The following is a 26431-nucleotide window of genomic DNA, read 5'->3' on the forward strand; positions in this document are numbered from 1 at the left end:
GTGGAGCATGGACTGTGTGTCAGACATGAAGCACTCAGCCCCCTCTTACACCCACCAATATGTGAGTGACTCTCTGTCAGGAGCTGTCGTTGAGGGCTCTGTCGCCCTTGGAGAAGCGGGGATAGCCTTCGCCGTTTGACAGGAGGTGGGCCCTAATATTGAGCTCCACAGAGTTGACCTGTGCTTTGAGGTGAGCGACACTTGTCCTTGGCACCCCTGCTTGATTACTATTGATATGGTCACTTTTTATTGGATTACTCACACATGCCCATTGTCCTAACTGTTCCAAGGTATCGCAGCAATAGACCGGATGATATATTCATGTTGTTATGTTCTAAAGATGACCTCTCAGAGCATAAAAAAGTTATTATTTTATATGTGTGTCTGAAAAAGGCATGAACCTGTTTGCAGAAAAAACGTAACTCTTGGACCTAAATATACTTAATTGAAATCTGCTAAATGCATATTGAATTCCAGCTTTTGGTGCTTGGTTAAACATAACTGTACTGGCAATGGACAGGTTGTGCTGTCTAATGAAATGGTGGACAGCACTCTCATTCTGTCATCTGACCATAATTATCTGAGGACCCAGATATATCAAGCAATTCTTTAAACACCAAACACCCTCAGGTTATCTTCAGCCACACGAGCCAATCTCCTCTGTCCCGCCTACGTTGTCTGGGATTAGAAGAAAGCCCTTTTAACTTTCACACCTGCTAGGGTCTGGAACACACTTCCATTTTCTTTTTTCTCATCCGGTTTAAGAAAGCAATTAAAAACTCACCTATTCTCACTGTGATTAACCTTGGCTGTAAAACATATTTTTAAGTTATGTGCCTGGTTTCTTTACTTGTAGTACGCCATAAGACATAGGGAATTTTGTAAGGGTTCTGCCCTTCTGTGTTCCAGGAAATGGGTGAAATCATTTTTTTCTTGAGCACTTCTCTGCACACCCTTGAGTGCAGCTCAATCAATCAATCAATCAGGGGTTTATAAAGCGCACCACCCACCCGTGAGGGTCTCAAGGCGCTAGGGGGGCCAGATCTTGAGATCCTTCCTGAACATGTGCAGGGTCGGCGAGCATCGGATGTTTACAGGGAGCTCGTTCCAGGTCTTGGCTGCGATGTGGGAGAAGGCTCTCCCGCCTGTTCTGTTTCTGCAGATGCGGGGGACCTCTACCAGGGCAAGGTCAGCAGAGCGAAGGTTCCTTTTGGGAACGTGGAAGAATACTCTCTCGTTGAGGTATTTGGGTCTGATGTTGTTGAGGGATTTGTAGGCATGGGTGAGGAGTTTGAAGGTGACCCTCTTCTCGACGGGGAGCCAGTGGAGGTCTTGTAGGTTTCGGGTCATGTGTTTGTGACGCGGTGTCCCGAGGATGAGTTTGGCTGCGGCGTTCTGGATGTTTTGGAGTTGCCGTAGTCCAGTCTGCTGGTTATGAGTGCGTGGGTGACGGTCCTTCTGCAGTTGGGGTGGATCTATTTGAAGGTCTTATGGAGGATGCGCAGGCAGTTGAAACTAGTGGACGCAACGGCGTTGATGTTGTGGTTCATGGAGAGGGAGGAGTCAGGATGATGCCGAGGTTTTGTGCGTGGTCTGTAGGGGTGGGTGGATTCCCGAGGGTGGGGGGCCACCAGGTGTTGTCCCAGGCGGAGGTGCAGGGTCCGAGGATGAGGGCCTCGGTCTTCTCTGAGTTGAGCTTCATGAAGCTGTCTTTCATCCAGGCTGCCACGTTCTTCATTTCTTCCTGGAAGCAGAGTCTTGTGTCTTCGAGATTCTTCATGAGTGAGAGGATGAGCTGGGTGTCGTCATTGTAGGATACAATGCTGAGCCCATGCTGTCTGATGATGACAGCGAGAGGGGCCATGTAGATGTTGAAGAGTGTGGGGCTGAGGGATGATCCTTGGGGTACTCCACAGTTAATGTCAGTGAGTTCGGAGAGGAAGGGATGGAGTCTGATCTTCTGGGTTCTGCCGGGGAGAAAGGATTGGATCCAGTCAAGGGCGGCTCCTTGTATCCCCGCGTTGTGAAGTCTGGCTGCGAGCGTGCGATGTGAAATGGTGTCGAAGGCTGCGGAGAGGTCTAGAAGGATGAGGGCTGCAGTGTGTCCCTGGTTGAGTAGCATGTGGATGTCGTCAGTGGCGGCAAGGAGGGCGGTCTCAGTGCTGTGGTTGCTGCGGAATCCAGACTGGGAGGCATCTAGGATGGAGTTCTCTTTGATGAAGGCAGTTAGCTGGGCGTTTATGAGTCTCTCAGTGACTTTGGCCGCAAAGGGGAGGAGAGAGATGGGTTGGTAGTTTTTCAGGTCCGTTGGGTCGGCCGTTGGTTTCTACCCGCTTCCAGTCATCTGCTTTTTTAATTCCCACAGAGGGGACACATTGTGATGTGAGCTTGGAGTGATGGAGGGCAAGGTAGACTTGCTCTTGAGTTCCTATTGAATACAAAAACTACATCATAACAAGAGCAGTGCACAAGACTTTCATACAGGGCACCATCAACCACCACATCCCGTCCTATCTCTCTTCCTGTTTCCCATCACACATTTAACCACATTCTATGTTCCACCCACGCTCTTAGGAACATCATACCCAACAATATCTAACAAGCACTCAGACAAAACAAACACCATACAACACCCTCACCCCTCCCAATTTAATAGGCATCCAACTATCAATATTGCAGTAGCTGCAGTGGTACCGGGAGCCATTGGTGTATGAGGGGCCTTCTGCAATCAAATTACAGTTGTATTTACCAAACAGCTGAGGAGCGGGTGCCCATTTTACCTGCATGCATTAGGGCTCACTGTACACTTGCTTTGCCTCTGCATTTCAGTGCTTTGTGCTCGACTTGTATAACAGACAATTAATCACAGGCTAAATGTTTTGAAATATTTTCTTTGTTTTTTTATGTCTTTTCTTTTGCAGTTCGTGCAAGAGCACACAGACCACCTCTGGAGGGGTAGGTAGCGGAGATATGTGTGATAGTGTGGGAAGTTTGTTGTGGTTAGCAAGCTAGGTGTGTGACTTGCCTTCACCCCAAGATTGGCTCAATATGAAACTGGGGAGATGTTGGTAGGATGGCATACAGGCGGCACTGATGGCCATAGCATTAAACTACATAGCTGTTTTCCTGAAGGCTGCCAACCTCTTTGGGGTTGGAAAGAGGGGGGGGAGCCTGGTTGCAAAGCAAATGGCCTACAATAAAAAATCTGACTTTTCTTTTCTATTTCCTTACTTTTTAAGCAATCGCAGCACCCGCACTTTAGCTTACAATGTTAAAGCAGCACCACCTCAGCATCACCCAGCCCTAGCGCAGCACCATCTTTTTTTATAGGGTCTTTCAGTTATACATATCATCTTTTTGATTATATATCAAATAAAATAAATGCTTCCAACACTTTTTTATTGTAACTTTTCAACATGCTGCACAGCAGCCTCACTCCTCTACACCATAGCTAAAAGACATTGGCAAAGCCAATAGCTCTGGCTAAACACTTATAAGGTTCCAAAGGCGAGACCTATTGGCTATGCCAATGCTTGTTTAAATTAGCACATAGATCTAAGCTAGCCACAAAATCTACAAAACCTTGCACTAAAATGCGTAACGCGTTGGGTGTGCGGGCCATTAAAACCGTATCATCGGCATACAATAAGGTGGGGAGTGTATTTCCATTGATTTTAGCGACATCATTGGAGAGTGTTATCAATGATTTATGTAGCCCGTTTACATATAAGATAAAAAGGAGAGGGGCCAAGACACATCCCTGCCTGACACCTGTACGAACTACAATATCGCTTGAGACCTCTCCGCCCTTATTGATCCTCACCCGAGCTTTCAAGTCTTTGTGCAAATAAGCTAAAAATGAACTAAAACCTCATCCAAGCCATATTCTAAATGAATCAACCATAAACGTGACCTGTTAACAAAATTAAAGGCTAGGGTAAGGTCAATAAAAGCCAGATAAATCTGGGATTTTTGGGCTATGGTGTATTTACCAATAATCAAGTTCAGGTTTAGACACTGTTCAATTGTGACAATTTTACTTCTAAACCCTAACTGGCATGATTGTAGAATACAAACTTCCTCAGCCCATGTCTTGATCTTATTATACAGGATATGCCTAAGATTTTCAAAGTATTATCTATCAGGGAGATCTGTTTATAACAACTTGGATTGAATCGACCGCCCTTTTTAAAAATTGGTACAATAATGCTAGTTGACCATGTGCTTGGAATCGTGGCATTAGTTAAATTGTTGAAAACGTTTAATAGAAGAGGCGCCCAGAACTCAGGTTTGTGTTTAATAAGATCAATAGGCAGCCCATCAGGTCCAGGAGCTTTACTGCCCAAGCTCTGTTGAATGGCATCCTCCACTTCAGATAGAGATATCGGGATCCCAGTGTGAACTTGATGTTCAACAGGGTCCTCATTTTGTATTGGGACTGAATTAATCACAGTAAAATGAGCTTCCCAAACCTCGCTGGTTATATTGCAACTTATCGGGTCAATGATTGTCCCATGGCCCTCATATCTTTAACCTCTGCCCAAAAGCCATACCCACTCTTTAATGTGGCAGCACACGCGAGGGCATCCCAACGTTCTTTTACAATTCCGTCCTTCCTTAGCGAGATGGCTACCTTGTACTTTTGCCTTAATAATTTAATAAGAGCAGGGTGAGCAGACTTGCGAAGCTGTCTATTAGCTGAAGAGCAGTCGCTATTGAACCATCTGGTCCATGTTGTGCTTCCACAGTGGGTTTCGCTAACATAAATTTAATACCCTCACAAAGTTTAGAAAAAGCACCAATTACCTTGGGATTATGATCTTATAACGACAAACAAATGTCGATGGGTATCGAGTGGTCCCTCACCACCTTATAAAACAAATCAGTATTGTCAACTTCTCGCCAAACTAGTCTTAGGTTGTCAGCAATAGGGGTCAAGTTCCTAGCACCACACTCTTTAGCATATATCGGCTTGGGGCGATTCTCAATATTATTTTAATAGGATTGTGATCACCATGGACATTTGGAACAACCTCAGCTTTCAGCAGGCAATCTTCAAGGGTGGGAGGAATAAAAATATGATCAATAGTGGAAGCGCTACCCCTACCTCTCAATGTTGGTTCAGGAGGGTTATAATTATTGGTTATTGAAGCAATTTCCATTACATTGATTAGGTTATGGTTGCACAGATGATCTAATAATTCTAACCCCCTGTTACACGGGGGCACCTTGATGATAGAATCTATAGCTGGAATGTTTTCCCTGGGAATCTTCACATTAAAATCTACCCCCAAACAGATGCCAGCTAAATTGTGCAAGCCTTTTTGATGTTGTAGTGGGGAGATAAAATCAAACAGGTTAACAAAATTTATATTCAGTGAGGTGTGAAAGTCATTGTTGTACAAATTAACCCCTTCGCTGCGGCAGTGGCGGCGGGGAATCAGCGCAGCGTGGGAGAGCGGCGGCCAACGGCCGCAGCATGACGGAACCACTCCGTCATGAGCACACGGCACCCGTGGTCATGACGGAGTGGCTCCGTCATGAGCGCTGAAGGAGTTAAGTAGACAAATAGATACACACCTTTTGTAAACTAATGCCTGGAATTTGTTATTTTTTGTATCTAGGGCCTTTACACTACCGCCCGCAGAGACATTGACCCAGATTGAAAGCCCGCTAGACCGGCAGCCTAACTTGGGGGTTGGAGCAACAATATTAAAACATTCCAAACATTGCAGATATAAGGTTTAGGCGTAATACTGGAATGGTTTCCTATAACCCCACCTTCAAAAAAGCAGTTTGTTACACTGCAAAAAAACATACAAGGAAATTGTTAGGTGTGTCGATTTAAATGGCATTTCTCTTCCAAGGTACAGTACTGAACTTTTAGACACTACCCAAAGTATAGTACCAGACATTGTTTTATTACTGAAACTTGGCTGAGTAGCACTCTAATCCAGAAGTGGCTATTGCTGTTTCACATTACTATGATATTGTAAAACTTGACAAAGATTCAGTGGTGAAGCAATGTTGCTATTGACCCTAGCGCAAAAGAATTAACTGTACCACCGCACCAAGGAGCCATCTCAGTCTGTCAGCTGCCCCCAAGACTCCTCAACCTCCTTCAACAGATTCTTCATCAACTATATCAAAATTCACTACCATTCTCATACACACTCTATTGTGCTTCCACTCCCTGCACTGCACTGCATTATTGCAAGTGAAAGGCATAACCCTAAAATGCATTACCAAAGCCAATAGGTCTGCTCCTTGTAAAGTACATGCACACAAAGACATTAGATGCAGAGACCACACTCATAATGCAGCCCTCACGCACTGCACTCACACAGGCATATGGCACACTCTGCACACACACAGGCACAACTTTCAACCTGTAAATCACTTACTCTGCACTCACAAAAGACGACATTATTCCTGCATTCACACATGAACTTTCCTCAGAATGCTCTCACAAAACATGCTGCTTTCCTACACTCCTACACTCACACAAGCACATTGCTCACACACAAGTACAGCACTCACCAGGAAGGAGCAGGTTTTGGATGGGTCGAGGCATAGGAGACACAGGTTGAGTATCTTGTGCATCGGTCCACTAGCGCAATTCAAAGCTTTGAAGTAAGCTACACTGAAACCTGAATTTCCACTTAGGTTATCTAATCTTTCATCAATCAACCACCCTTGGATCAGCACCGCAGGTGGAAATAAAGAAAACCAAGAAATAAATATTTTAACTAAATCTGGAGGGCATTTGCTAAAAACAAATTACAAAGTAAATCTTTGCACTGGCGCAACCATCTTGAAACAGTTCAAACATGATATAAAATGCAGAATACTGTTTCAAGATGGTGGCATGGTTTTAAAGCTTGGAGCAGTGATGCCTGGTGCTCTGTGTCAGAAAGCTGTGGTTCTGCAGCAATGGCAGCAGAGCTTCTGGTACTGTTATTACTCAATTGGCACTGACCTGCATTCAAAGAGATGGAACAAATGAGGTACTGCAGGCCCAGCCAGTGAAAGTGCCCTTCAAAAACATGGGAAAAGTATGGTATTGCGAACTACTGCAAGCTTACTTCACAGTCGTGGAGCAAGTGTGGCACTGGACAGCATCATTTAATGTCTCCCTTAGGTAAAACAGACTAGCAGCGTTTCAGATGTGGTACAAGTGTTAGAAACAGCACTTGGGTGTATGAGTACATGCTGGACTCACATGCATCACAAGATTTCCACACAAATAACTGGAGTACATGCATCCCTCACACAAAAATAATTCATACCTATTTGGTCAGAAGCAATGCAGACTTCCCTCACATGCACAAAGCATGGACTGCATCTACAGCAGCTGTCCACGCCTGCGTGTAAACACACACAATGTGCAGCATTTGTCAGCAATATAGGTTCTCCTCCTACGCAGCACAGGTACAAGATGTTCTTCAGAAGTGCAAACTAAGACATCCTCACATACAAAACAGGTAGCAGACTGGTAGTAGCATTTATGCCTATTTCAGGTACAGAAAACCATGAGAACAGAATGGGTGAGCCATTGAAGGCTGTAGAAATTCGTATGTAGTGAGGAGAATCACCTTCTCACAAAACAAGGGCGCGCAGTAAACAATGAAACTGTTGAGTTTCTTCATCAATTTATTGACTTCATAGATTGAGTTTCAAAAAGGCTGTAGCCAAATGCTAGGTTCTGATTCAGCTCTTGGTCATCTTAAGCTCTCAGGCCCAAAATTAGCTGAGCTTTCTTGTGTCTTCTCCCTGCTGCCCACATTCAAATCTCATGGCAGGTGTGGGCGGCACAGGTAAGAGCGGTGGGGTTGGTCTGGGGTGGGTGGAAGTCAACAGATGACAGTATAGGTAAAATTAAATCACGAAATCAATAAAACCCCTTACCTTGCGCTCCCTTCATTGCCAACTTATTACGACGCTCCTGCGGTGCACAGGGCCGGCTTTAGTGCTGGTGGCGCCCTGTGCGACAATGTTTGTTGGCGCCCCCCAATGACCACCTTCACCACGGATTCTCTCACTAGCACCCTTTAACAGTGACCAAGTCTCCATAACCAAACCCTCTCAGATGCATTGAATTAGTTATACAGCACCATTCATACCAGTGTAGCGTGTCCAAGCACTTTGCATCACACACAAATTACATAGAGACAATCAATCATACGTGTGTAAATCAGTGTATAGGAAATGTTACATAAGCCAAAGGACTAAAAGTGGGGGAGTCACATGTCATCCATACTGGTAGGCAGTATAGTTTAAGAGTGCTTGGTGTGGAGAAGCACAAACTCAGAGTCGAAAAAGAAACAGCATAGTTGAGAGTTTTCTTTAAAAATAAGAATCGATTTCTAGCCAAATTAACCCTTTTTGTAACATTAATCAATGTTCTAATAATGTATACTTTGCAATGTGTATGCAGTTCTAGGATGAAAGTTAATAGCTCACTATCCTATATTAGGACTTTAAGTTATAAATTGCAAGTAACAAAAGGATGTCTCTTTTGAAAGCAGTAACCTGCTGATCTGTTTACATCATACCCACTCTGTAATCTACTTGGTACACGTTCTTTGCAGCAGGCATATTAACCCTCTGCACTGACTTCACCTAAAAGTCAAAACCTCAACTATACAAAATGCTGATCTCTCTCCAGGAAGATAATTAATCAACGAGTTATCTTGACATTTATGTGAGGCCTGGTAATTGCCGGGGGAAAGAAACGCTGCAGCAGGTGCTTCAAAAGCATAATGAACTTCCAAACACGGCGCCCCCAGGAAGCCAGCACCCGGTGCGGTGGCACCGGTCGCACCGCCCTAAAGCCGGCCCTGGCGGTGCACATTGCAGGCCCATATCAGGACTCAAAAAAATCCACTTGCAAAGTTGACTGAGAGTTTATCAGGTCAAGCTATTTTATAGCATTTAGTCTTCCCTGTTCTGTTCATTCAGACAGTGAATGAGGAATAAAGATGCCTTTTAGTTCTTGTTTTTGTCCTAACACATTTGCTCTCTGTTCAAGGACAGAGGTCAAAGGTCAGTTTGTCTTTTTACTAATTATTGCTTATCTGTTCCTGGAAAAAGGTGTTTAGTTTTCTTTCTCTTATTATAGTTAGTGCTTTTTGTCATATGAGTTATCTGACAATAATTGTGAAACAAAAGGCTGTAAAATGTCAGGTTTTTTTTCAAACACACCATTTAACCAGTTTGTAAATGAATAGTACAAGTATTTCAAAATATATCAGGAATTATATAATAACTTTTTTTTGGAATTCAGATGTTTGATGCAAACAAAGATTTACATATCTGAAAACTTTACTTGGGGATGTGCAAATGACAAAGATTTGCAGAAACTTGATTTCCAGACATTGTACACTATCTATATAGTTTTAAAACCACACTTCAGTGGGACATTCTGTGGGCATTTCGCAGTAAAATCTGCTGATTGCAAATGACAGTGTGCTGCTTCTTTATGCTTTAGTTATGAATTTATTAAAATGACAGTTTTTAAACGTGAGTTGAGAAACATTGCTGCCCCCACACTGATGAGAATGTGGTTAATCAACTGAGGCAAGTCAGCGGTCATGTGTATCCTATATGTGGCCAGATTTGTATTATATATGGAGCAAACGTTTAGTCTATTAAATGAAACAAAAGAGTTTTCTGTACAGCAGACATGCTGAACTCGCATATTTGAAGGTGCTCTCATATGTGATAAAGAAGAAAATTGTGTCTCAGTGAATTAAAACACTTGACCAGAATCACATAATTTGAAATCAGTTTATGTGTCAAGAGCATTTTAATTAGATCAAGTAGATTATTTAAGTCACAAAGCCTGCAGGTCTAGTAACATTTTTAGGATTTTTCGAGGCCTGCATGTCTACAAGGCCATGAAAAGCCACCATGGCTTTTCATGGCCTTGTAGATATGGAGTGAGGCAACGTAGCACAAGTTGCTGGGTTGCCTCACACTGCATTGGGGGTGTGCCATGGGTATTGCAGTGGGTGCTCCCACAAAATGCTCGTAGGTTTTGACCCATTCCCAGATTTACAACACATCATAAATCTGGGAATGTGTTAAAATGGTGTGCCTCCCCATGGAGGAGACATGACATTATTTCTTCTCGTTTTTTCCTCTTTCCACGTGTGCTGAATTCTGCAGCACACATAGAAAGGGGAAAACGCCTCCATTCATTGTTTTTGTGCAGGAAGGTGTTATCTTTTCTGGATGGGGAGCCAGTGGATGTTCTTGAGGTGAGGGTTGATGTAGGTCCGTTTCGGGAGGTCGCAGATGAGTCTGGCGACTGAGTTCGGTATCGTTTGTAGTCCTGCATAGAGTGTGTTGCCATAGTTCCGCTGGCTGGTGAATGGGGCTTGAGTGACACCTTTCCTGGTGTTGACAGGGAGCCATCTGAAGATCCTTAGGAGCATGCAGAGGGTGTGGAAACAGGCAGAGGAAACAGCATTGATCTGGAATTTCATGGTGAGTTTGCTGTCCAGAATGATGACAAGAATGCAGTCGTGCTCTGTCAGTGTGGGTCTGTGTATGAAAGTAGGATCTGCTTTTATGTTTACCCCCATTTTTTGCTGGTGTCATACTGTTTTTCTGACTAGTCTGACTGGGATACTGCTAATCAGGACCACAGTCACTGTGCTTCCTCCCTAAATTGGATATGGTGAGTACCTTGGTACATTTCTAATTGGCTGCTGGTGTTCCCTAGTAAGTCCCTAGTATATTGTACTGAGGTGCCTAGAAGCTAGGTTCACCAGGGGTCCCCCATGGGCTGCAGCATGTATTATGCCACCCATATGGACTCTCCAAACTCGGACTACAGGCCTGCCATTTCAGCCTGTGCGAGTTGGTGCTTGCACCTCTCACTAACTATATAAGTTTCCTTATATATAACATCACTGCACTTAAAATCTCTAAGTCACCCCTCTACTAGGCCATCAAAGGCTGCAGATAGGTAGAGAAGGATGCGGGCAGCAGATATGTCCTCATCTAATGTTAGCATAATGTTATCGATGGCAGCTTATAGAACAGTTTCTGTAGTAGGGACAGACTTGTCTCCTGATGGAGAAGGGTCCAACAGATTCTTCCAAATAGGAGGATAGCTGTAGATTAATCAGCTTTTCAAAATTTTGAGAGGTAAAGGAGTGAGAAGATAGGGTGGAAATGTGACAATTCGAAGGATCTATTGAATGTTTTTTAAGTAACAGAAGAATATTGGCATCTTTCAAGGCAGCAGGAACTCCGCAGAGTGGAGAGACAAGTTTACAAGATTTGCAGATTGGGCACTAAAAATAGTGGAATTGGATGTTATGATATGATGAAGACATGAGGTCTCAGGAGAAACTGTTCTAATGCATTTCATGGCTTGTTCCATTTCAGGAACAATTATATTGTCATTAGAAAAATTCCAACTCCGCACGGACTACAACAACACGGCCTACCGGGGAGGGCTCAAACAAACAAACACAGAGGCACCAAAGAGGTGACAATAAGCACTGAGTTCAGGCTAATAAGTTGGAATGTGGCAGGGCTTAAGTCGATCTTGGCCAATAAAGAAGCTATGGAATCCCTCAAGACAGGAGACATCTTATGTTTGAAGGAAACGTGGATGGAAACAGCCAATTACATCAAAGGCTACCAGGCGATTCATACAATGGCCAGCAAAAAGAACATCTTTGGAAGACCGAGCGGTGGGATCTCGATATTTGTAAAATTAAATCTGCAATTACAAATCGAGGAATGGCCCACGTACTCACTTCATGTCCAGATTATAACCATAAACGGGTTTGGAGTAGAAGGCACCCTGTTCACAATTGGTGTAATTAATCTTTATGTCAACCCACATAAAAATTATAAAAACATAATCATCAGTATGATCATTAGGTTGATTACAGAATACCTCCGCGAGAATCCAACACATGAATGTATTATTACTGGGGACTTTAACAAAAGAGATCTATGCGGGCCGGAACAAAATCAAGAGGATCACGGCTGAAATCTCATGGAAGCCTGTATTAATGAATTTAATCTGGAGTCTGCAAATAACGTAGGGCAGCTGACAAAGAATCCACAACCTACATTTAAAAAAATCTCCACGCTTGATTATATCTTTCTGAGTAATAACTTATTGAGGAGATGTGAAGAGTATAAGGTACTGCACACTGCCGGAAGTCATCACCAACCAATCTCTGTTCTCGTTAATACTAGCAGCACGATGTATGAGGAATATCTAACTGCAGGTAAAGTGCTCTATCCACATAAGGAAACAGCTTCAATAAAACAAATCAAATGGGGCCCCATAAGCTGGGCAAAGTATAATAAATGGAAACAGAATATATGCATAACTGGTCCACAGAGTAGTTGGCCAGAAATGATGGCTTTGTTATCCAATGCCTTGTCTACAGGAAGGCAGTTTACTTATAAAAGCAAATATACTGCACAGGGCCAATTCAATTTCACGGACAAAAAAACCTTCATTAAGAGCAAAAAGAGGTGCTGCTTGGCAGAGTCACAGCATAGGAGGGAAAAGTCAATTCGGATGGAAATACTCTTGAAGACAGCAAGAAAATTGCATTAAAAAATTGCTTGGCAGTTGAAACAAACTAGCATGGAGGAAAAATTGAGAAATATTTATGCATTACTAGCACCCAGCAAGAGTACGGAATTCTGGAGATATGTCAATGGCCTAAATGGCGGCCACCACACCCATAATGTCGTACCGGCTAATACATGGGCTGCTCATGCAACTAGCCTATATGTTGATCAAAAAGTACCCATGGCAAACATTATGGAGGTAGAAGATTACCAAAGTGAAGAGAGTGACGCGGCGGATCCTTCTCAAACAGTAAGGGATATTCTATCTATCCTCCAGGGAATTAGGAAGGACGGGGCACCAGGGCCCAATGGGCTGCCTGGGTATATTTTCAGAGAAGATCGTGATTACTGGGCGCACCACATCCAGGGCTTATTCAATCATTGTTATAATATTTCCGTAGTACCGGACTCATGGAAAGGGTCCATCTTACAATCCATCTATAAAAAGGGGGACCCCTCCGACGCGGGGAATTACAGATTGATTGCTCTACTGGATGTGGAAGGGAATGCATTCGCTAAAGTGCTCTTGAAAGAGCTAGAGTCATGGATAACAAAAAACGATATAATCCCACAATACCAGATCGGCTTTCGGCCAAACTCGTCGACCATGGATAACGCCATTGCGCTTTCATACCTGGCAACCAAGGCAACTGGGGCCACCCTCTCCCCCCCCCCATTATATGCATGCTTTGTGGATTACAGTGCTGCCTTTGATGGGGTTGATCGAAACATACTGTGGGCAAAATTGGCTAAGTGGGGTATACAGAGAAAAGTCCTTGTGGCTATTTTATCTCTCTACACTGGCACCTGGTACGTGTTAAGCTAACACGCACATGCGCAACAGCCAAGATCTTCACGAACAAGGGGCTGAAACAGGGCTGTTTGATCGTCCCCACCCTGTTCAACTTATATACCTCAAACCTGCGAAAGACTCTTTTAAAAACTAATATCTTTCCTCCAAAATTGGGCCACCTCAGGCTGCCGATCATGCAGTATGCGGATGATCTTGTTTTATTGGATCAAACAAGAATAGGTATGAAAAGGGCATTAGAGACGCTACACTTCTATAACATGGAAAATAAACTCATAGCTAATGCAACAAAAACAAAACTGTTGATCTTTGGCCATCAGCCAAAAAACTATCACTGGTATGGCAGTTGGGTCCTCTAAGGATAGCCACAACCAACAAGTACACCTACTTGGGAGTACAATTCTCAGATACCTGCAGACCAGTACTGCAGGTCATAGCACTGGAGGCAAAATCAGCCAAGCTCACATATGGTTTGTGCAAATTACACCACAAGCTACTAAGCCACTCGGCAGAGGGGATCCGACGAGTAATGCAAGCCAAGCTAATGTCTACACTCAGCTATGGCCACCTTGCTTTCCCTGGTTTGCTGACCAAATAGGGCCTATTCATAATGGCTTATAGAAAAGTTTTCAAGCTTCCATATTCGACTAGACGGTCATTGATCCGTCTAGAGTTTAACATCACAGCAATGGACATTGAATGCAAAAAAGAGATAGTCAAATTTCAATATAATGTGACTAATGCTTGTCCGGGTACAATCAGGGCAGCACTACAGGTGGTTTTTACAGACAACAACAGTTGCTGGGCAAGGTATTTCTTGATGGCCAAAAAAACATTGGGATTACCAGCAGATCTTTTAACAGACATACCATTAACAAAGCTTAGTCTAAAGAACCTGGCTAAAAAAGTGTGGCAAGAACATCTTGAGGCAACAAGACCTCGAACGGATCAGACCTGTGTGGGGTGCAGAGGGACTTATTAACTCATATGAAACAACTACATGTCAGCCCTACCTAAAAGCAGCACTGGGGAGGCAGGCTCTACAAAATGCCATGATGGTGAGGCTCTTAACTTTGCCAATACAAGATTTTAGAGCGCACTGGAAAAATTGGTCATCAAGTGGGGCGGGATGTTGTTTGTGCCAATACCATACAGAGTCTGCGGAGCATGTCATCTGCTGTTGCCCAGCTTTGCTGTCCACAAGGCGTTTGTACTTAAGAATCATGTTCATTCAAAATGGCGTTAGAACATGCAAGGAGGCCTTAAGGCATATTTACACCACCATAGTGCCGATGGAGCTCGCACGAATTGGGAAGTTTTATGCGGTTGCTGGAATGACTTTACGATCAGCCCGAGAATTGATAGTAAAAAAATGTAGGATTCACAGATTACCAGCACCCGTATTTGTACAGCATCGCACTTTTAATACTATCTTCTTAGCAACAGGACATTGAACTGACTAAAAGGGGCACAGTTAAACATACAACATCCTATTGTAAGTTAATATGACACCCACTAGTACGCCTACGCACTCCCGCCTCTTAGCCCTCCTTGGTGACGCTGCTTCGCACACCCTCTGCATGTTACATCCTACACTTGTTTTAATTCTAAATGCACCTTTTTGCACAAAGTAATCATACTTATGTACTGGTGATCATGACAGCGTCTTTGCATCTTAACCCCCCTTTTAGATTTTATCTATTCTACTCTTACCCTTTTTTAATTTGTATCTATTTTGCTCTGTTTTTGTAAAGGATTTTAAGTAATCATACAATAAAGTTGTTGTTGTTGTTGCAGCGAAACACGTGTTTCACCCCTTACACGGCCATCCGGCCTGGGGCTTCTTCAGGGTGTATTTTAGGGTAAAGGAGGGTTTAATCGTTTGGATGGTTTAGGATCCTACCGGTTGCTATAAGTAACAGGCGTAAATGCCGCAGTGGTGGAGTATCCGTTCGTCGGTCTTTTTTACCCTAAAAATTGCCCTGAAGAAGACCCAGGCCGGATGGCCGTGTAAGTGGTGAAACACGTGCTGGCTGTCAGTTTTTGTTCTCTCACTCACTCTCACGGATAGAGTGACAACACCATCATAAACATGCAACAAAATGAACTATGGTCTGATTGGAATTTTTCCTAGAAAATAGGAGAAAACCACCTTGCCCTTACAACCATGTTGAACCTTATCTATATTAGGGGGTTAGGGGTATGCCCCTGTCAAGGGCAAGCATCACACAAGAATTTTCCGCTCAATACTAAGGGATCTGGACCTTTCACCCCTTAAATCACAAAACTACAATTGCAGGTCTAAATTCTGAGACAAGGGCACAGATATCAGAATTACGATTTGTGTCATAGTCACTACACTGACGCAGTTGCAGCCTGAAGAAAATTCAGGCAGGCTAAACCTGCCAACATTTACCTGGGGGGAATATATGTGGTACAAACCTCATATTATCTGTGTAACTTGTAATGATGGGCAAATCTGTGTCTTACATTTCCTTATAGTCGCCGAAGAAGATCTCCCAAGGACAAGATGGATTTGAATCTAGTGAGTACACCCCTACCTATTGTGAAAACTAAAATCCTGGACTGCAATCTAAGGAAATCAATTCATGATTGTCAATGCTTGAAATAAATACCATATTATAATTTTCTATGGCATAACATTAGATGATTACATTTTTTAAAGACAGAAGGAGTGAAAGAAAATTTAACATGTTTGATGTTATATGATTCCTTTTCCCAAAGGTTTCAAAAAATGTTACAAATGTTTATTTTAAATATTTGTTGATTGGCTTTAAGTGAAACAATAAAATGCATTCGATGTTTTGAAATCATTTTCTTGGAAGAAGGCCATGGGTCCTACCTGTTTGGTTGGCAATGCTTCCAGGAGGACAGGGCACACAGTTGAAACAACAGCTTGGACGTCCTGAAATGGCAGACTTCCTGTATCCGGGAGCACAGCTCTCACTGCAGACTGACACAGGGACCTGGGAACATATCAAAGATGACAGTGTCCATGTACTAATTACCAAGAACTTGTTCATCCATATTTCAGTTTTCAAAGGTAGTCAGATAATAAGGAAATATGTTTTGATAACAGAAGCCGGATTATGTCCTAGCCTACCAATAACTCAATGAAAGAATCAAATACAATAAAAGACAAGAGGAATTCGCAAATGAAATATAATAGAGACTATGAAAATGTTTCTGTAATGTATTGGAAATAATTTAACTGTAAGAAGAAGAGAAGGGAGGTAGTGAGACTCCAAAAACTGCCCAGTCATAAAGTCAAAATTACATTTAATTTGAACTCTACATTGATATAATGTAGAGTTTAAATTAAATATAATTTAGACTTAATGAATTATATTATTTACTGTGAGTTTTTTTAAAGAGACCCAGATTTACATAAAGAACCGTGTTATAGTATGTAATGAAAAGGAAAGTCAACTCATAGGATAAATAAATCCAGGGTCCTCAAATTAGGTATGCCGTATATTTTGAAAAAGTAGCAAGGTGTCCAATAACTTTAAAAAAATAGGTTTGGGAAGTTAGAAATAGTTTAATGCACCAACTACGTAAGCACTCAATAGAAGAACATTAATAGTGTGTCTATTGCAACCTTTAGGAGACGTCTATGTAGCACCGAGCTTGTAAAGTGGGACACATTGCAATACAGTGTTGGTGAAGCCCAATAAAAACTGCCTTTAAACCTTACAGGTGACAGTAATCAGATGAGTTTTGTCACATTCCAACTCACAATCTGTGCTCCGTTTTGATCACTGCAATGTTGGGAACTTTGGGGTACTAAGGTTTTATCTGACCTTTTTCCTCAGTGTGTTTGTTTCTGACCTGCGCTGCGCGTTCCTTGCTCTATGTACAGCTAGCAGTCCACTTCATTAACGTTTCAATAAAGCTTTCTTAACAATCTCATCCTTTGCTGATGTCATCAAGGAGCACTTTGTTGAATGTACGATCCGCTTAAGGTCGGAAGCTTGGAGTTTGGTAAATTTGCAAAAGGTATCGCAGTACTGTAGTGGTGGCTGGTGGGCGTTATCTTTGGCTTGAATTTTCGAGTAAGCCTGACTTCTCAGTGTGCTCGAGGGGGAGGGTGCCCAATCAGTCCCATTCTGACTCAGTCGCTCTCATTTGGTCTCATTGTCAATTTCACTTAATCTGACTCATTCTCTGTACGTCTAATGTTGTCTCACTCATTCTCATTACCTCTCACTCAACTTCAATCATTCTCACTCAATCGATCTCACTCCAACTCACCTATCCTTCAGTCTCACTCCGATTCCCCTACCATGTAGTTCCTACAAATCCATACAGGATCTGCGTGCTTAGACAACATAAACTGAGGAATTGGTGTTCAGACTGACACCAGATACCCCCAAAGGATATGTTAGTCTATAGATCAGCTAGCTAACAGTGCCACTATTAGCCCCACAACCGTACCAAGGAGCGAATAGTTTCTTGTAACTATCGAACATGACAACCCTGACCCATCAGGGATCGTGTAAACAGTACAGTACGTTTCGCTCAGTCACTCACGCTTTGTCTCAGAGAGATGCACAGAATAAACGATGGTGGCGTTTTCAACAAGTATTTATTAAACCAGCGTCATTCTAGTATAAAATACGTGTGCTGCAACAACCATTAGACAGAAAAAGATATATATGATTCCAAGTACCAGCAGAGTAAATAAAAGGAAGGATTCTACCATGGTTCTAAAACAGCCAAGAATCCCCCAGGAAAGAGCCAACTCCATTACCTGATGGGAGAGAATGAAGGACCCTGTCTTGGTCTTGAGTTGGACACCCGTGAGGGTCACTCAGTCTCATTCACTTCCACTTAGTCCCACTCATTCTGGATCAATCTGTATAATTCATTCCCTGACTCACTCAGTCCCACTCATTCTCTGACTCGCTCAGACTGTGACTCACTCGTGCTCAGTAACTCCGTCTCAATCACAGTCACTCAATCTTACTCACATTCTGTCCATCTCACAGACTCACAATGGGGTATATTATCAAGCATGGGGTTAATATTATCGCCGCTTTAGCGGCAGAAAACTGCCGCTAAAGCGGCGATAATGGGCTTGATAATATGCACTTGAGAATTCCAATAGAAGCCCATATTGTCGCCAAAACATTGGCTTCTATGGGAATTCTCAAGGGCATATTATCAAGCCCATTATCGCTGCTTTAGCGGCAGTTTTCTGCCGCTAAAGCAGCGATAATTCTAACGCCGTTTCTTGATAATATGCCCCCTAGTTTTGATTATTCTCACTCATTCCCACTCAGTCGCACTCATTCAGAATCACTCCAACAAAATCAGTCTCACTGATGGTCACTGTGTCCCACTCATTCTGACTCACTCAGACTGTGACTCATTCAGTCTTATGCACAGCAAACCTCACTGAAAGCCAACCTCACATTTACACTCACTGTCATTATTTCTCAAAATAACATTCATTACCAATCTCCCTCACGGTAACACTCACTGTCATTCTCCCTCACAGCTACACACACTCTCATTCTCCCTCAAAGCAACACTCACTATCGTTCTCCATGAGAGTTACACTCACTGTCATTCTCTCTCACTCACTATCATTCCTTCTCGCTCAAACTCCCTCGTCCTGTCACTCATTTTCACTTATTGACTCCCTCTACTGATTCTCTCATTGTGGTCCTATTATAGCTATTGCTGTTGCCAAGTTTCTGGGATGGGCATGGGCCATTCGAACTCGCACTTTAAAATCCTCTGCTGTTGGTCAAATTTAAATATTGATGTCTTATCTAAGCTGTTATGCGAGATGTAGAACTTTTATCAAGGTTTTATTATTGTTTTGGAGCTTTATTGGAATTTAACCCCTTCAGTGCCCATGACGAGATGGTCTCGTCATGGGCCGCGGTTGCGCTGTGCCCATGACGAGACCATCTCGTCATGAACTCCGCCCGCTAATATAAAGCCCGGCACAGGGCGGGGAAAGGGCGGGGCACACAAGGGGTTAATACTATTTTTATATTGTTTTAGTGTAAATGTTTTTTCGATATTGTTTTGTGATGTATGTTGTATATGTTTTTAGTGCTTTTATGACAATTGTCGAATAAAGCTTCTAAACTGATTCTCTCACTTTTACTCACTCACACATACTGCATGCACATGCCATCACCCACTCTTAACCAAATGTATAGCACACACATTTTGAAAGCTTTAAAGCGTTTATTTGTTTTACTTCCTTGCAGCAGGTCCCGTTTGGACTCTGTCTGGCTCCTTTTAGCTTCCGGTATTGCTGGAGCATGGAACTGAATCCTCGAACCTGCACAGTTAAAGCGACCCGGTTTCAGACACTGCATTTTCACTCTACCCTTTTCCCATCTTTGTGACACATTTGGAAAGGGTGGGGTGACAGGCTGATTGGCGTGTAGCCACGGGCACTGCAGGGCTTAAGCCTGCAGCGCCCATGTCTAACTTTAGCTGTGACGCTTAGCATTTCAACAATGGGGAGGCACAGAGGCGTGCCACGGCCCCAAGGCCAGGGGCGGGAAGTCTCCGCCATTGTAATCCCTCTCTAAAGGCTGGAGCAGGCGCCTTCATTTGCATGTGCCAGCCATCGGACAGAGACTGTTGCCGGACCGGAAGGAGGTCGGCAGTTTTACTACACTATGGTGCCGATTACGATCCGGTAAAAACCGGGTACGAACCGTCGGTCGGAGAGTTTTCTCCGTCCGACTCGTACCCGGTCGGAAAACTTTACAAACATGGAATTACGATTCGCACGGAAACACCATTTCCGTACGAATAGTAAAAAACACCGACCGATGAAAATATACGTATGAATGTGATCCGGGAATGCTGCGACGTGACGTCGGGACGCATTCAGGCAGCGTTTCACGACCCAGGAAGTACGATTCGGACCGACAGCAGTCCGGACGGCGATATTTTCACGGCACCCAAAAAGTGCCGGAAAAGCGAAGTACGGCGCGAAACGACCAGAGTAGGTGGCCCGGTACGCACCGTCCCCCCCAGCCCCCGTATGAACGCGCCGACCACCCCCGCCCCCGTACGTTCGAGTCGTACCCCCACCCGTGTATGTACACCCCTGTACGTGTCGTACTCCCCCGTGTACGTGCACCCCTGTACGTGTCGTACTCCCCCGTGTATGTACACCCCTGTACGTGTCGTACTCCCCCGTGTATGTACACCCCTGTACGCGCTGGGGGTACGCACCGTACATACACGGGTGGGGGTACGACTCGAACGTACAGGGGTGTACATACACGGGGGAGTACGACACGTACAGGGGTGTACGTACACGGGGGGGTACGACTCGAACGTACGGGGGCGGGGGGGGTGTTCGGCGCGTATGCGGGCACATGTCTCCAGGTTTGCTATGGGTGTTCGGTGCGGACGGTGTTTTTTCCATACGGTTGTAACATCGGACGCACGGGATGGATCATGATTCCTCGGTCGGACTTCACCTTTCACATTTGTACGGTACATCGTCCGAGGACGTGTCGGACACATTTTCCGACCCGAGGACGTGTGGGAAATCATTCCCGATGCGGTTCGTATGGACATTTTACCATGCGAATCGTGATTGCCAGTTCGTACGGCACTTGTACGATTCGTACGGTAAAAAGACCGGATATGAGTCGCACGGGGAATTTTTTTACCGGATCGTAATTGGCACCCAAGGGTGAATATTCTTCACTCGTAGTATAATAAAACATTTGGGCCATAAAACGGGGGTGGGGGGCAGAGCACTGCCACTGTAGTATTGAATGCCATAATTGTAAATACATTTTGTGATGTTTCACATGAAATACGATATTTTACCACTTGAGGAGCTCTGATTTTTTTTCATAGTGGACCTTAGATCACAGGTCCTTAGAACACCTGCAACCATGGTGTAATGTGGTAATGGTTATGGCAACTCTCCTCATTGGGTCCATATTAACTACTCAACAGATTATTATAAGGAGTATGAAAAAACCAAAGGCTGCTTTCACCTGCACTGCAGGTTGTCCAAGGTCCCACAGTCTTTGGGGTGCACACATAACCTTTAGTGCGTTGTCATGTCCCCTATGCAGCACACCGCATTGGTCTCTGCAAGTCCATACAAACACTTGAGCACGTTCCAAGTTCATATGGTGGGAATGAAGTTTACCCATCAGTTTATGGTTGGAAGTGAAGCAGGGAAGGAAGTGAGCAGCATCCCAAGACTGACTAAACAAAGCGCCACACTACGACTCACACATAATATGCAAGTGGATACGTATTTCTTCAAGATACTATCATATTGTTTGCAGAACAAATACATACATATATCATATATACACGCATTATGCCATCTAATATGAAATGAAAATCCCATTGGTCAGTGCAGTAGAAGTCCTATTGGTCAATGCAACTACTATGCAAAAACAATGAGATGATAGACGGAGCGCTGAATCTTTTCAGACACCCACCCCAGTCACTATTAGATCTGGGTTAAATCCACCATTGTTCTTTTGCTCACTTCGCCACCCCAATTCAGACCCAGCCATTTGCAAATCAGTCTTCACGCTGCTCCTCATGGGAACAGTCCTGCCCGAACTACCAAGCCAGGGCCTCCCTGGACCGGAAACAAGCATCCTGGGACCAGGTTCGAGGTAACATCCCTCATCAGTCAGGCTAGCTTGAATCCAGTGGCACAGTGAGCAAGGGACCCACGTCTGGGCAAACCCTGCCAACTTAGGGCAAACAAAGCAAACACAATAAGATGATGGATAGAGTGCTGCAATTTTTCAGACACTCAGCCCCAGTCACTATTAAATCTGGGTTAACTCCATCATAATTCTTTTGCTCACTTCGCCACCCCAGTTCAAATCCAACCATATGCAAATTATCATGACCCTGTGCCTCATGGGAACAGTCCAGCCTGAACTGCCAGGCCAAGTCCTCCCTGGACTGGAACCAAGCATCCTAGAACCGGTTTCGGGGTTCCACCCCTCTTCAGCCAGGATAGCTTGATTCCAGTGGCATGGAGAGCACGGGACTCACGTCTGAGCATACCCGTCCCACTCGGGGTGACAAATGCAAAAACAACAGTTGATGGACAGAATGCAGAACAATGTCATACATTCACCCCAGTACAGAGATCTGGGCCTAAATCCATCGTTTTTGTGCTCACCATGCCATTCCAGTTTGAACCCAGCCATATGCAAATCAGTCTTGACCCTGTGCCTCATGGGAACAGTTCAGCCCGAACTGCCAAGCCAGGTCCTCTTCACCAGGATAGCTTGATTCCAGTGGCATGGATTGCACGGGAGCCACGTCTGGGCACACGCTTCCCACTCCCTAGACCAGAAACAAGCATCCTGGGACTGGTTTTGGGGTAACACCCCTCATCAACCAGGCTGATAGCGTTTGGAGTGCAACTACTAACTATAAATGTACCCACTTTTCAAATAACACATCTAATACACCTTTCTACTATGAGGATACATTTAAAAAGTCCCTCTGTTCTGTATGATAATATTTTCTCACCTGACTATGTTTTCCGCCCCACAGGATGGAGGTCTTGTTACTGAGAAATGTAAGGGCTGGATTAGAAGTGGCATCATACGTCCCCACTTTAACAAAGCTGCTGGTGTCCTTGGAGGTCACGTGCCAATACAGCAAATCCAGGAATGGTGGGGCGTCTCCGGATGCATCAAAAAAGAACTCATTCCCTGCAGCGGTTTTCGTATGTACATTCTTCACGTAGTGCAGCATCTGCAAAAAGCACACAGCACTCCTTGTTGGAAATGTCATATGAAGATGATGATCAAACATAGATCTACCTTGAGTGTAAGCAATGTTTGAGAGCAGTGCTGTCATATCCACAGACACCCCAGTGCATGGGTCCTTACTGTGGTGTCAAATGGAACCTTACTGAACTATCAGTGAATGAGGGAATATGTCTGGCTTTGTTTTATAGACATGTTTCTAACTTCCTTGTACAGGTTCCTAGGTATTTAGGAAGTTTACACACATGACGAGGCAGGCCCTTCTTTGGCCCCCAAACCTTAAACATGGTTCCTGGTGCCTGGTGTCGCATGTGGCAGAGCTTTAATAGAGTAATAATGCATGTTACATACAGGTCAGGCCTGTTTGCATATCAACATGACTGCATTTATTATTAAGGAGTGTGTGTAACAGGCACAGAAGATAGAAAAGTAAACTAATCAATTGAATGACAATGCTTATTGTGTGTGCATGATTGCTATGTTGTCTCCAATTTTTGACATCGTTCAAGCTAACTGTGCAGAGAAGAAAAACGTTCCACTTCTCTGATGTGTGTGTGTGTGTAGTAACCATGGTTGGAAAGGAAGTGACCTGGTCAAGATCCGTTTGGGATGAAAGAAGACAGCGGCGGTTTCTATATGAGGACGGTGGTGCACTGCCCTTCCCACGCCACTGCAGCCGCGCTAAACGTGAAAAATAAAATGTCAATGAAATGATTTCATTGCCATTTTATTTTTCATGTTTAGTGCGCAGCAGCTGCCAGCCTACCCCAGCTTGGAGAAATGTGGGTGTGTCCTTCTCTGACAGCACAGAGGACTTGAGGAGCGTGGCTAGCTGAACGCTGCAAAGTGCGCATGTCAGTTTGGCCAAGTGTCTTACTCCGGGCAGTCTGACATATGCACTTTAAAGCTCTCCACCCAGCTGTCTTAGGCAGCTGGGTGGAGACCAAGCATAGGCCTCGAGGACCTAAAGGAGCATCCAGCCAACCCACTCCATCCAATCCTGGCGCTTCTCTCCTACTGGTTACCAGCTTGAGAGTAGCACCAGGATTGGTTAGGGGAATTGCCTGGAGGCTGGAGCCCGTGGAGCCAACAGAACAAAAACCAGAGAGAGGAGGCTGTCTGACATGCAGCAAGCAAGGTAAGTGACTTTATTGTTTTTATTATTTGGCACTCACCTTGCCTGCATGCACGCACTCACCCACCACTCAGTTGCCTGCTTTACCGATCCATGTACTTGCCAGCCACCGATGGAAGAAGAAAGAAATGGGATTTGATTTCTGTGGCTTCTGTATGCTTCAGCATAGGAGCTTTGTTTTGCACACTTGTATAGCAAAGCAACTTCCGAACATGAGTGACACCTCCTCTCTCCAGATATCATACCTGTGTAGGAAACTAAACTTGGCTGGGAAAACTAATACAGTTCTTTCTGAAGCAGGCAGCTCAATAGTTCTAGCGTTCCTGGGTAATCATAAATATAACAATACCGATGGTGCCACCAGGAAAAGTCACAATGACCAAGACAGACGTTTGTGCATCTAGGGGTATATTCACAAGAACATGTGCTAAACATCACCCAAAAATGTTAACGCAACTTTACACATCGCAGCCTATCGCGGGAAAATAACCCCGTGACAACGTGGAATTCACAAAAAGGTGGCCCCTTGCGATAGTTTGCTGAAACCGCGGCCAATGCCCACGATACAACCACCACGACGGAAATAAAAACACAAACCCCAATGCGAAAAAACCTGCGATGGGCCAAAGCGGGATGAGGAAATCAGCGATAGGCAGTGCCAGGCCTGCAACACACACCTGACAGGTGGGAAAAATCCCCATAAAAGTAGAAAAAACACCAAAACACAAACTGACCAACACCCAAACACCATGGAGGCAGCCGGAGCAGGCGCAGAGGATGAGCGCAACCCCACAAGCACCCCAGACAACCTGCCCGGGACCTCAGGGACAGGGAAGTGCAAGGACAAGGAGAAGAGGAAGACAAATTTCAGTTGTGCAGGCGAACAGGATCATAGTCACGGAGGTGATGGAACACCATCAACAGCTGTTGATCACCTTCAACGTGTCATTGGGCACCAAAAATGGAATATGGTGGGACATCATGGACAAGGTGAATGCCGTCGGAGAGCACAAGAGGACAATGGACGAGGTCAAGAGGCAATGGAATTACATCATTCAAAAGACCAAGGAGAAACTCGTAGCCAACCAGAAGGCAGCAATGCAGACTGGAGGTGGGGGCCCAGCGCCACAGTTCGTGCTGGATGGCATAGAGGAGCTGGTATCGACAGTCATCAGTGTGGATACTGTGGCCGGAGTTGGGGGATCGGACACTGCTCGACAGGACACAACACAACCGCAACAGGGTGAGTGTCCACCAGGTACTGGGGGGACGGGTGTAGATGGCCACGATGGCACACATGCACAATCAAACAGAGCACAGTGCACACCCTCAATGACTCTGGGTCATCGCCCAGATCTATAGACTGTCACAATGTACAATGCCATGCTGTCTGAATGTCAACATGTACCATGCGGCTACATACATGTGGACACATTGCAATACACCATCTCCCCTTCACATTGCAGGGCCACCGTCAACAACCCCTGCAGAGCACTCCTATCCACTCTTCACTGATGACGAGGAGGACAACCCCAGCATCGATGCACAAGCCCTCCTAGATATCATTGACATCATCCGTGACTCATATCCAGGATCAGGGCAGACCAACTGCATCGAGGAGACCCCACCCACCACCCAAACCACCCAGCAGGAGACACCCACAGCCCCGGCAGTCTCCCAAGACCCCCAGGAACAACACGCGGCCTTCCAATGCCGTGTGCTGGAGGGCCAGAGGGAGTCGGCTGAGCAGGTGCAGGTGGGGTTCAACCTCATGGCTACAAAACTGGATGCCATCCTTGGGTGTCTAGGCCCGCTCCATAGCCTCCAACGAGCCCTGACTGACATCGCTGGAGTCCCGACATGTAGAGAAGAACACCTGTATGCTCAGAGGGGCTCCAGCGATACCAGCCGTAAGCTGGCACACATGCGGAGGCTCATGGAGAACATGGTGCGGATGGAGGCGGAAAGGATGGCAGCCAGCGCTGCACACCAGCGAAATGTAGCTGGGATCTACCATGCCCTGCAGATCCTCATCATGGCATTGCTGCCACAAGGCGTGGCGATGATGAATACCGCTGCCCCCACACCATC

The 26431-nt window shown here is 44.7% G+C and overlaps 1 protein-coding gene across 1 annotated transcript in view; it reads right to left on the minus strand.

The window, feature by feature from the left end:
* LOC146796862 (vomeronasal type-2 receptor 26-like) overlaps window positions 1-26431 on the minus strand; it is a 139419-nt gene that overhangs the window by 63524 nt on the left and 49464 nt on the right. Inside the window, exons 5-6 of the mRNA XM_085631398.1 lie at window positions 22964-23191; window positions 16290-16413 (exon numbers count right to left, since the gene is read on the minus strand). Coding sequence (XP_085487524.1) covers window positions 16290-16413; window positions 22964-23191 — 352 coding nt within the window. The remainder of the gene's footprint in view (window positions 1-16289; window positions 16414-22963; window positions 23192-26431) is intronic.

The sequence above is a fragment of the Triturus cristatus genome, chromosome 10 (genome assembly GCF_964204655.1).
Source record: "Triturus cristatus chromosome 10, aTriCri1.1, whole genome shotgun sequence".
Taxonomy (NCBI): domain Eukaryota; kingdom Metazoa; phylum Chordata; class Amphibia; order Caudata; family Salamandridae; genus Triturus; species Triturus cristatus.